This window comes from Enoplosus armatus, chromosome 4 (assembly GCF_043641665.1).
Source record: "Enoplosus armatus isolate fEnoArm2 chromosome 4, fEnoArm2.hap1, whole genome shotgun sequence".
Classification (NCBI taxonomy): Eukaryota; Metazoa; Chordata; class Actinopteri; order Centrarchiformes; family Enoplosidae; genus Enoplosus; species Enoplosus armatus.
The window spans coordinates 2,794,543-2,806,374 of record NC_092183.1 but is presented as its reverse complement, the minus strand read 5'-3'; the positions used below and the strand labels follow the sequence as shown (position 1 = coordinate 2,806,374).

The 11,832-nt window shown below is 46.7% G+C and overlaps 2 protein-coding genes across 2 annotated transcripts; both read left to right on the top strand.

Annotated features, from left to right (window-relative positions):
* The first annotated feature begins 3,359 nt into the window (after nt 1-3,359).
* On the top strand, nt 3,360-6,586 carry LOC139283742 (uncharacterized). Its single transcript, XM_070903771.1, has 4 exons — nt 3,360-4,626; nt 5,294-5,301; nt 6,158-6,444; nt 6,526-6,586. Exons 1-4 carry the CDS (start codon nt 3,360-3,362, stop codon nt 6,584-6,586), a joined length of 1,623 nt encoding a protein of 540 aa, XP_070759872.1.
* A 3,549-nt stretch (nt 6,587-10,135) lies between these two features.
* Nucleotides 10,136-11,566, top strand: LOC139283741 (uncharacterized). The gene is made up of 2 exons (XM_070903770.1): nt 10,136-11,424; nt 11,506-11,566. The coding sequence occupies exons 1-2, from the start codon at nt 10,136-10,138 to the stop codon at nt 11,564-11,566; spliced, it is 1,350 nt and encodes a 449-aa protein (XP_070759871.1).
* The last annotated feature ends 266 nt before the right edge of the window (nt 11,567-11,832 follow it).

The window sequence follows — 11,832 nt, the reverse complement described above, 5'->3', positions numbered from 1 at the left end:
ACTGACTACTCCTGTCATTTCAGATCTGATGGGCCTTGACTTCATGCTTGTACCATGACAATCCTTGGAGAAATAAAATGCATTTTGTTTTACACTGGTCTGGAAACTAAATTACTTTCAAGTTGAAATGACATTTGTGCCGTAGTCTGCAAGGTTTTGGCGCATTTTCGGCCATTTGAAACTCTAAAATCCACAAGGGCTTATAGGCAGATTTTGATCATGGTGGATTTGAGTGAATCTGACATTGAATGCAATAAAGGTTTCTCTATGCTGCACCTACCATAAATGGTAAGTCAAACATGACATGTTTAGTTCAGCAATGATTGGACTGTATTTGAGCTGCACAAATGAGCCAAGAAGCCTAATCACCTCTGGGACAAGATTAAAAGATGAAACGCCAACTTTCCTTGCATCAGCTGTCAAGTTTTAACCCTTTTAATAGGTACTGGAACCCTGATTTATTCAGTGACTTTTTTGTTTTTTTTGTCTCTGATCTTCAGCTGACCTGGACATCCTTCTGGTCTGTCAAGAAGCTAGGCTCAGTTAGATTTCTGCTCGGATAAGCAGTGAGGCTGAACAAATAAAACCCTATGTAGAAGTCTTTTACTAAATGGGCACATTATTTTAAATATTACTGATTTCACAGCTGTTCAAGCTACATTGAAATTGTATCCCCACAAAACATCAGTTTGTCAAACGGTGACTTGGACAAACAGCCAAACATTTGTATATATTTTCATTTGTTCGACATGTACATGTTATACCTCAATGACGGCCTTCAAGTTACTTGTCAACCATTGGTCTTAAACTCGGATCAGCGACAGTTGAGTTCCCTTGTATCCCCCCCTGACTATTTGAGGAACAACTGACCCTGTCTACTGTGCAACAGACTGAAGTTAAAAGATTGTAACTTTAACAGTAAATCTTGCTGGTTAAGATTTATGGGAAAGTCCTGTTCTGATACGTGACATACTTTTTGCACTGATAGTGGTAAGTGTTATTTTGTTGGCCTCCTGAATTACTCTGGTTCAGCCATTATAATAACTTAATGTGCCTGTCATCAAACCACCATCGGCTGCAACTTGATCATTTATCTATTGTTTAACGTTCACTGAGAGACAGTTAGGGCACCCAATGAGGCCATGATGGTGTTTCTTTCTGCCACTAGAGGGAACCGCCTGACATCAAAATCAAGGCGGTCTTGGAACTGAGTAGAATTATGTTTTTTCCACATTCCCAAAAGACACACATATGCTCATCAACCACAGTCTATGCCCCAGCCACCTTGCTACCAGCCCAAGTCCATGCTCCAGCCTCAGTCTCATCCTAAAATCGATCTTCGAGTCAATTCCAAGAATTTCATGCTTGCTTTTCGTGGACTTTGGAGAAATAAAATGGATTTCGTTCATTTCGTTGGGTGGCACTCACTGGCAACTCTGTGGGAGTGTTGAAACCTGATATGAAACATTAATGTTTTAAAAATTGTAAATAAATTAACATAAGAAATATTGTTTTTCCACTTACCTGATTTTCAGCACATTAAAGAAATTAAACAAGTGAAGCAAACCTACCCAAGACAAGAGGGCAAACACAATGACTGACCTGCAGAATGCCTGCACTCAAAAGATGGGTCAATGTTGTTGAGCAATCCACCTGCGTTGTGTCCCAGTCATACCCCCCCCCCCCCTCTTTTCAAAGCAACAGTTCAAATTAAGTTTAACAGTTCAGGTCAAGATGTACTTTAGGTGACCTGTCCCCCCAGTATGGGGCCAGACTTTACGCCTTTATGAAATCGCTAAAACGACAGTTGAAGATACGGCCACACGCCGGGGGTTTCTGCAAACGCACGGTTGCTTCGGTGCCTGCAGGCGCCTCGTTAAACACGGAAGTTGAAGCGTGCTTTGTTAACGTATGGAAAATGTATTTTGTGATCTCATGTGTTGTTACCCAATAACTGTGTTTGTGCAGAGGAAGACCTCCGGGTCGCGGGGTCCTTGGTTGTTTGTGAGACTTGGTTTTTATATTTTCTTCTTTTTGAACATTTTGTATTCATTTGATCTTTTGATGAAACTCCAATAAAACTGGGTTGTATTTTGTACATTCCAACCAAATTCCTGTGTTGCTCCTCTCTGAGATCATCTAAGTAGCCCCCCCTCAGGTAAGAAGACTCCTCTCCTTGAGATATGCCGACAGTAGATAATCATTTGACCTTGATTGGTGAATTTTGATGAAAGCTGCTGTGTTTATATTGCAATGTACAACATGGAAGGACATGTTGAATAGGTCACTATTCACACAGATAGTCCTGCTAATATCCGGTCGTCGGGACACATAGACCCAAGAGACGTGTAACTAGGCTCCCTAAGCAGGCTGAGACGGTCTTGCGTGTAGATTTTGGGGGTCCGTTCGAAAGCCTAAAGATTAGGTCGTAGAACAGCCGTCACTCAATGTAATATCCGCGTTGGGTGGGGGTATCGGTTATAACATCTAAGAACCTCTTCAATGTAAACAAAAGAACCCCAAAATATCTCTGAATACAGTTTGTGTTTTTAAAGGAAATTAAACAAGAACTCATGCACATTATTCCATCCAGCTAGTTTTTGATTCTCCAAACCTGGTAGATTTATGTACAGTGACTAAAATAATACCACTTTGTTAACTTGAATGAAGAAGTCTCTTAAAAAAGTCTTAAAACATTGACAATTTTGTTTGCATTTTCATGACGAAGAAGACACTAAAAGAAGGACTTTTTTTGAACACCTGTGTTTCATAATGAGCCCAGCCTTGTTACCTCCACCTGTTTCCAATCAACCTCTTAGGAAGAGAGAGCTGTGATTGGCTGTCAAAACAAGTTAAAACAACTGCACTGCAGGTTTCCAGTCACTGTGGAAGGAAGACAGACTTTTGGTCGTGTTGGGTCAGCTGAAGTCAGATAGAGGCACTTCAGTTTGTATTTGATCTCATCTCTGGCTGAAGCCATGGGACTTATTCTGCGGTAACTTTTTAAGTAGTTCTTTCTGTTCTCAACATTGTATATTTGACAAGTCTAAAGTGACTGAGATTGTTATGTGACCATGGCTTCCTTTTTTAGTGTGGTGCTGCTATGGCTGCTGCTTATTGGAGAGCTCCAGGCAAACATGAAATGTAAGACTACAGGTTATAACTGCACTCATAATACAAAGTCTTTATTTTTGAACCAAGTTGAATGAATTCAAGAACTTCTCACTTGCAATATGTTGAAGTCATTGACCTTGTGGGTGTGAAACAAACTGATTTTAGAAATGGTATTGATGAGTTTAGTTTTGTTTGGTGATTCATCAACAGCTTCATATCATGGATTTGAGCCTGACACTTGGGACATGAGCTACCAGCCCCAGGTTCGCAGTTATCAACCCAAGCCTCAAGTTAATTCCTTTTATCCAAGGTCCAACGCACCTTACTACCAGCCCAAACCACAGCCCATGCCGCAGCCTAGCTACCAACCCAAGCCCCAGCCCCAGCCCCAGCAGCCTCGCTACCAACCCAAGCCCCAGCCCCAGCCCCAGCAGCCTCGCTACCAACCCAAGCCCCAGCCCCAGCCCCAGCAGCCTCGCTACCAACCCAAGCCCCAGCCCCAGCCCCAGCAGCCTCGCTACCAACCCAAGCCCCAGCCCCAGCCCCAGCAGCCTCGCTACCAACCCAAGCCCCAGCCCCAGCCCCAGCAGCCTCGCTACCAACCCAAGCCCCAGCCCCAGCCCCAGCAGCCTCGCTACCAACCCAAGCCCCAGCCCCAGCCCCAGCAGCCTCGCTACCAACCCAAGCCCCAGCCCCAGCCCCAGCAGCCTCGCTACCAACCCAAGCCCCAGCCCCAGCCCCAGCAGCCTCGCTACCAACCCAAGCCCCAGCCCCAGCAGCCTCGCTACCAACCCAAGCCCCAGCCCCAGCCCCAGCAGCCTCGCTACCAACCCAAGCCCCAGCCCCAGCCCCAGCAGCCTCGCTACCAACCCAAGCCCCAGCCCCAGCCCCAGCAGCCTCGCTACCAACCCAAGCCCCAGCCCCAGCCCCAGCAGCCTCGCTACCAACCCAAGCCCCAGCCCCAGCCCCAGCAGCCTCGCTACCAACCCAAGCCCCAGCCCCAGCCCCAGCAGCCTCGCTACCAACCCAAGCCCCAGCCCCAGCCCCAGCCCCAGCAGCCTCGCTACCAACCCAAGCCCCAGCCCCAGCCCCAGCCCCAGCAGCCTCGCTACCAACCCAAGCCACAGCCCCAGCCCCAGCCCCAGCCCCAGCAGCCTCGCTACCAACCCAAGCCACAGCCCCAGCCCCAGCCCCAGCAGCCTCGCTACCAACCCAAGCCACAGCCCCAGCCCCAGCCCCAGCAGCCTCGCTACCAACCCAAGCCACAGCCCCAGCCCCAGCCCCAGCAGCCTCGCTACCAACCCAAGCCACAGCCCCAGCCCCAGCCCCAGCAGCCTCGCTACCAACCCAAGCCCCAGCCCCAGCCCCAGCCCCAGCAGCCTCGCTACCAACCCAAGCCCCAGCCCCAGCCCCAGCCCCAGCAGCCTCGCTACCAACCCCAGCCCCAGCCCCAGCCCCAGCCCCAGCAGCCTCGCTACCAACCCCAGCCCCAGCCACAGCCACAGCAGCCTCGCTACCTGCCCAGCAGCAATTCTGGCTCTCGTCTTCCTGCCCAGACAGAAGCTGCACCCAGCACAGGAGATTCAACAGGGTGGGTTTACATGTCATTTTTCTTGTAGTTCATTTCTAAGTTGATGCCTAGTTCTCAAGGCATTGTGATTTTTGGCTTTTAGACTGAGTGGGACCCATGTCAACTATGGAAGTAAAGGAGGACTGGGCTACAACTCTAACTAGAGCATAAACTGAAGGGTAAGTGTAGTTCAGTCAGCTCATGCTAACAGCCTAAATGTTATATGCTTTCATTTTGCTTACTGCTGCTTCAGGTTAAACCAACTAATTGCCACTGACTACTCCTGTCATTTCAGATCTGATGGGCCTTGACTTCATGCTTGTACCATGACAATCCTTGGAGAAATAAAACGCATTTTGTTTTACACTGGTCTGGAAACTAAATTACTTTCAAGTTGAAATGACATTTGTGCCATAGTCTGCAAGGTTTTGGCGCATTTTCAGCCATTTGAAACTCTAAAATCCACAAGGGCTTATAGGCAGATTTTGATCATGGTGGATGTGGATTTGAGTGAATCTGACATTGAATGCAATAAAGATTTCTCTATGCTGCACCTACCATGGCATGTTTTAGTTCAGCAATGATTGGACTGTTTGAGCTGCACAAAAGAGCCAGAAGCTTCATCATTTAAAGATGAAACACCAATTTTCCTTGCATCAGCTGTGAAGTTTTAACTTATTTTTTTTTAAATAGGCAGTTGAACTCTGTCTTCAGTGACTTTTTTTTTTTCTTTTTTTCTCTTCTGTGTTCTTCAGCTGACCTGGACATCATTCTGGTCCGTCACGAAGCTAGGCTCAGTTAGATTTCTGCTCAGATAAGTAATGAGGCTGAACAATCAAACAAGACCCTATGTAGAAGTCTTTTACTAAATGGGCACATTTTTATTTTAAATATTACGGCTGTTCAAGCCACATTGAAATTGTATCCCCACAAAACATCAGTTTGTCAAACGGTGACTTGGACAAATAGCCAGACATAGGCATATATTTTCATTTGTTCGACATGTACGTGTTATACCTCAATGACAGCCTTAAAGTTGTCAACCATTGGTCTTAAACTCTGATCAGCAGCAGTTGAGTTGCTTTGTAACCCCCCCCCCCCCCAACTATTTAAGGAGCAACTGTTATAATGTGGTAAGTGTTATTTTGTAGGCCTCCTGAATTACTCTGGTTCAGCCATTATAATAACTTAATGTGCCACCATCGGCTGCAACTTGATCATTTATCTATTTAACGTTCACTGAGACAGTTAGGGCACCCAATGAGGCCATGATGGTGTTTCTTTCTGCCACTAGAGGGAACCGCCTGACATCAAAATCAAGGCGGTCTTGGAACTGAGCAGCCAAAGGTTTGAGGCAGTGCAGTGGTAAATAAAATATATTGATGCAAAGTAGAATTATGTTTTTTCCACATTCCCAAAAGACACACATATGCTCATCAACCACAGTCCATGCCCCAGCCACCTTGCTACCAGCCACAGCCCCAGCCCCAGCCCCAGCCCCAGCAGCCTCGCTACCAACCCAAGCCCCAGCCCCAGCAGCCTCGCTACCAACCCAAGCCCCAGCCCCAGCAGCCTCGCTACCAACCCAAGCCCCAGCCCCAGCAGCCTCGCTACCAACCCAAGCCACAGCCCCAGCAGCCTCGCTACCAACCCAAGCCACAGCCCCAGCCCCAGCAGCCTCGCTACCTGCCCAGCAGCAATTCTGGCTCTCGTCTTCCTGCCCAGACAGAAGCTGCACCCAGCACAGGAGATTCAACAGGGTGGGTTTACATGTCATTTTTCTTGTAGTTCATTTCTAAGTTGATGCTTAGTTCTCAGGGCATTGTGATTTTGGCTTTTAGACTGAGTGGGACCCATGTCAACTATGGAAGTAAAGGAGGACTGGGCTACAACTCTAACTAGAGCATAAACTGAAGGGTAAGTGTAGTTCAGTCAGCTCATGCTAACAGCCTAAATGTTATATGCTTTCATTTTGCTTACTGCTGCTTCAGGTTAAACCAACTAATTGCCACTGACTACTCCTGTCATTTCAGATCTGATGGGCCTTGACTTCATGCTTGTACCATGACAATCCTTGGAGAAATAAAACGCATTTTGTTTTACACTGGTCTGGAAACTAAATTACTTTCAAGTTGAAATGACATTTGTGCCATAGTCTGCAAGGTTTTGGCGCATTTTCAGCCATTTGAAACTCTAAAATCCACAAGGGCTTATAGGCAGATTTTGATCATGGTGGATGTGGATTTGAGTGAATCTGACATTGAATGCAATAAAGATTTCTCTATGCTGCACCTACTATGGCATGTTTTAGTTCAGCAATGATTGGACTGTTTGAGCTGCACAAGTGAGCCAGAAGCTTTATTTAAAGATGAAACACCAATTTTCCTTGCATCAGCTGTGAAGTTTTAACTTTTTATTTATTTTTTTTTTTTAAATAGGCAGTTGAACTCTGTCTTCAGTGACTTTTTTTTTTTTTTTTTTTTTTTTCTCCTGTGTTCTTCAGCTGACCTGGACATCATTCTGGTCCGTCACGAAGCTAGGCTCAGTTAGATTTCTGCTCAGATAAGTAATGAGGCTGAGCAAGCAAACAAGACCCTATCTAGAAGTCTTTTACTAAATGGGCACATTTTTATTTTAAATATTACGGCTGTTCAAGCTACATTGAAATTGTATCCCCACAAAACATCAGTTTGTCAAACGGTGACTTGGACAAATAGCCAAACATAGGCATATATTTTCATTTGTTCGACATGTACGTGTTATACCTCAATGACAGCCTTAAAGTTGTCAACCATTGGTCTTAAACTCTGATCAGCAGCAGTTGAGTTGCTTTGTAACCCCCCCCCCCCCCCCCAACTATTTAAGGAGCAACTGTTATAATGTGGTAAGTGTTATTTTGTAGGCCTCCTGAATTACTCTGGTTCAGCCATTATAACTTAATGTGCCACCATCGGCTGCAACTTGATCATTTATCTATTTAACGTTCACTGAGACAGTTAGGGCACCCAATAAGGCCATGATGGTGTTTTTTTTCTGCCACTAGAGGGAACCGCCTGACATCAAAATCAAGGCGGTCTTGGAACTGAGCAGCCAAAGGTTTGAGGCAGTGCAGTGATAAATAAAATATATTGATGCAAAGTAGAATTGTGTTTTTTCCACATTCCCAAAAGACACACATATGCTCATCAACCACAGTCCATGCCCCAGCCACCTTGCTACCAGCCCAAGTCCATGCTCCAGCCTCAGTCTCATCCTAAAATCGATCTTCTAGTCAATTCCAAGAATTTCATGCTTGCTTTTCGTGGACTTAGGAGAAATAAAATGCATTTCGTTCTATGTTGGTGTGGGATCAAACTTGTTTATATTCAAGTTTAAAGGGGTGTTCACTGTACTCTCACAGAAAGGCAGCGGCTTCAGGCTAATTCAAAATGATCAAATCCCCAAAGACTCCAATGCAGATTTTAAATTTGCCGATTTCATTTCTTGATTGCAATCCATGTTTTCTAACGTGCTGTACTTCCGACATCAATGGCCCGAGTCAGACATGACTTGTGGGTCAAAGCCCATCAAATGTTAATAGGTACCTTTCATAAACTGTCTCGAGTGCTCAAGCAAATCTGTCACAATCTTTATCATGTACGTCTGTTAAAAATGATTCTGTTGAAGTAGATTAAATTGGCCAATAGCAACACAATATCTCTGGTGTTAAACTGGACCTTTATGACAAAAAAAAAAAAAGATTAAAAAGAATCCCACCTCCTCAGGAATTCAGCCACCGAGCAGTATCTTCGTCTTTTCTTCTAAAACACAGAAGAATTGTCTGAATTCTCGTAGACATAATATGATATGTGCAGTATATATCTATTTTTGTCTATATAGATATAGGTAACATAACATGTTTATGCCCCCCTGACGGGATCACTGACATATAATGCATCCATGTAGATTATGGGTGGCACTCACTGGCAACTCTGTGGGAGTGTTGAAACCTGATATGAAACATTAATGTTTTAAAAATTGTAATTGTATTGTCCCTTTGTTACTTGGTTTTTATATTTTCTTCTTTTTGAACATTTTGTATTCATTTAATCTTTTGATGAAACTCCAATAAAACTGGGTTGTATTTTGTACATTCCAACCAAATTCCTGTGTTGCTCCTCTCTGAGATCATCTAAGGAGCCCCCCCTCAGGTAAGAAGACTCCTCTCCTTGAGATATGCCGACAGTAGATAATCATTTGACCTTGATTGGTGAATTTTGATGAAAGCTGCTGTGTTTATATTGCAATGTACAACATGGAAGGACATGTTGAATAGGTCACTATTCACACAGATAGTCCTGCTAATATCCGGTCGTCGGGACACGTAGGCCCAAGAGACGTGTAACTAGGCTCCCTAAGCAGGCTGAGACGGTCTTGCGTGTAGATTTTGGGGGTCCGTTCGAAAACCTAAAGATTAGGTCGTAGAACAGCCGTCACTCAATGTAATATCCGCGTTGGGTGGGGGTATCGGTTATAACATCTAAGAACCTCTTCAATGTAAACAAAAGAACCCCAAAATATCTCTGAATACAGTTTGTGCTTTTAAAGGAAATTAATCAAGAACTCATGCACATTATTCCATCCAAATGTATTTAATTTTAGGCAGTTCTGGACGATGCGTATGATCTGCCTTCAGCAAGACACATGGCTAGTTTTTGATTCTCCAAACCTGGTAGATTTATGTACAGTGACTAAAATAATACCACTTTGTTAACTTGAATGAGCAACTCTCTTAAAAAAGTCTTAAAACATTGACAATTTTGTTTGCATTTTCATGACGAAGAAGACACTAAAAGAAGGACTTTTTTTGAACACCTGTGTTTCATAATGAGCCCAGCCTTGTTACCTCCACCTGTTTCCAATCAACCTTTTAGGAAGAGAGAGCTGTGATTGGCTGTCAAAACAAGTTAAAACAACTGCACTGCAGGTTTCCAGTCACTGTGGAAGGAAGACAGACTTTTGGTCGTGTTGGGTCAGCTGAAGTCAGATAGAGGCACTTCAGTTTGTATTTGATCTCATCTCTGGCTGAAGCCATGGGACTTATTCTGCGGTAACTTTTTAAGTAGTTCTTTCTGTTCTCAACATTATGTTTGAAAAGTCTAAAGTGACTGAGATTGTTATGTGACCATGGTTTCCTTTTTTAGTGTGGTGCTGCTATGGCTGCTGCTTATTGGAGAGCTCCAGGCAAACATGAAATGTAAGACTACAGGTTATAACTGCACTCATAATACAAAGTCTTTATTTTTGAACCAAGTTGAATGAATTCAAGAACTTCTCACTTGCAATATGTTGAAGTCATTGACCTTGTGGGTGTGAAACAAACTGATTTTAGAAATGGTATTGATGAGTTTAATTTTGTTTGGTGATTCATCAACAGCTTCATATCATGGATTTGAGCCTGACACTTGGGACATGAGCTACCAGCCCCAGGTTCGCAGTTATCAACCCAAGCCTCAAGTTAATTCCTTTTATCCAAGGTCCAACGCACCTTACTACCAGCCCAAACCACAGCCCATGCCGCAGCCTCGCTACCAACCCAAGCCCCAGCCACAGCCCCAGCAGCCTCGCTACCAACCCAAGCCCCAGCCCCAGCCCCAGCAGCCTCGCTACCAACCCAAGCCCCAGCCCATGCCCCAGCCCCAGCAGCCTCGCTACCAGCCCAAACCACAGCCCATGCCCCAGCCCCAGCAGCCTCGTTACCAACCCAAGCCACAGCCCATGCCCCAGCCCCAGCAGCCTCGCTACCAACCCAAGCCACAGCCCATGCCCCAGCCCATGCCCCAGCCCCAGCAGCCTCGCTACCAACCCAAGCCACAGCCCATGCCCCAGCCCATGCCCCAGCCCCAGCAGCCTCGCTACCAACCCAAGCCACAGCCCATGCCCCAGCCCCAGCAGCCTCGCTACCAACCCAAGCCACAGCCCATGCCCCAGCCCCAGCAGCCTCGCTACCAACCCAAGCCACAGCCCATGCCCCAGCCCCAGCAGCCTCGCTACCAACCCAAGCCACAGCCCATGCCCCAGCCCCAGGTGCCTCGCTACCAGCCCAAACCACAGCCCCAGCCCCAGGTGCCTCGCTACCAGCCCAAACCACAGCCCCAGCCCCAGGTGCCTCGCTACCAGCCCAAACCACAGCCCCAGCCCCAGCCCCAGGTGCCTCGCTACCAGCCCAAACCACAGCCCCAGCCCCAGGTGCCTCGCTACCAGCCCAAACCACAGCCCCAGCCCCAGGTGCCTCGCTACCAGCCCAAACCACAGCCCCAGCCCCAGGTGCCTCGCTACCAGCCCAAACCACAGCCCCAGCCCCAGCCCCAGGTGCCTCGCTACCAGCCCAAACCACAGCCCCAGCCCCAGGTGCCTCGCTACCAGCCCAAACCACAGCCCCAGCCCCAGGTGCCTCGCTACCAGCCCAAACCACAGCCCCAGCCCCAGGTGCCTCGCTACCAGCCCAAACCACAGCCCCAGCCCCAGCAGCCTCGCTACCAGCCCAAGCCACAGCCCATGCCCCAGCCCCAGGTGCCTCGCTACCAGCCACAGCCCAAGCCACAGCCCATGCCCCAGCCCCAGGTGCCTCGCTACCAGCCACAGCCCAAGCCACAGCCCATGCCCCAGCCCCAGGTGCCTCGCTACCTGCCCAGCGGCAATTCTGGCTCTCGTCTTCCTGCCCAGACAGAAGCTGCACCCAGCACAGGAGATTCAACGGGGTGGGTTTACATGTCATTTTTCTTGCAGTTCATTTCTAAGTTGATGCTTAGTTCTCAAGGCATTGTGATTTTGGCTTTTAGACTGAGTGGGACCCATGTCAACTATGGAAGTAAAGGAGGACTGGGCTACAACCCCAACTAGAGCTTAAACTGAAGGGTAAGTGTAGTTCAGTCAGTTCCTGCTCATGATAAGCCTGAAAGTTATATATGCCCTCATTTTGCTTACTGCCATTTCAGGTTAAACTCACTGACTACTGTCATTTCAGATTTCTCGGCGGCGTTTCAACTGATGGGCCTTGAGTACAAGCTTGTACCATGATGATCCTTAAAGAAATAAAAATGCATTTTGTATTACATTGGTCTCTTATTTAGTTCACTCAAGTTGAAAGGGGTACGTAAATGGATATA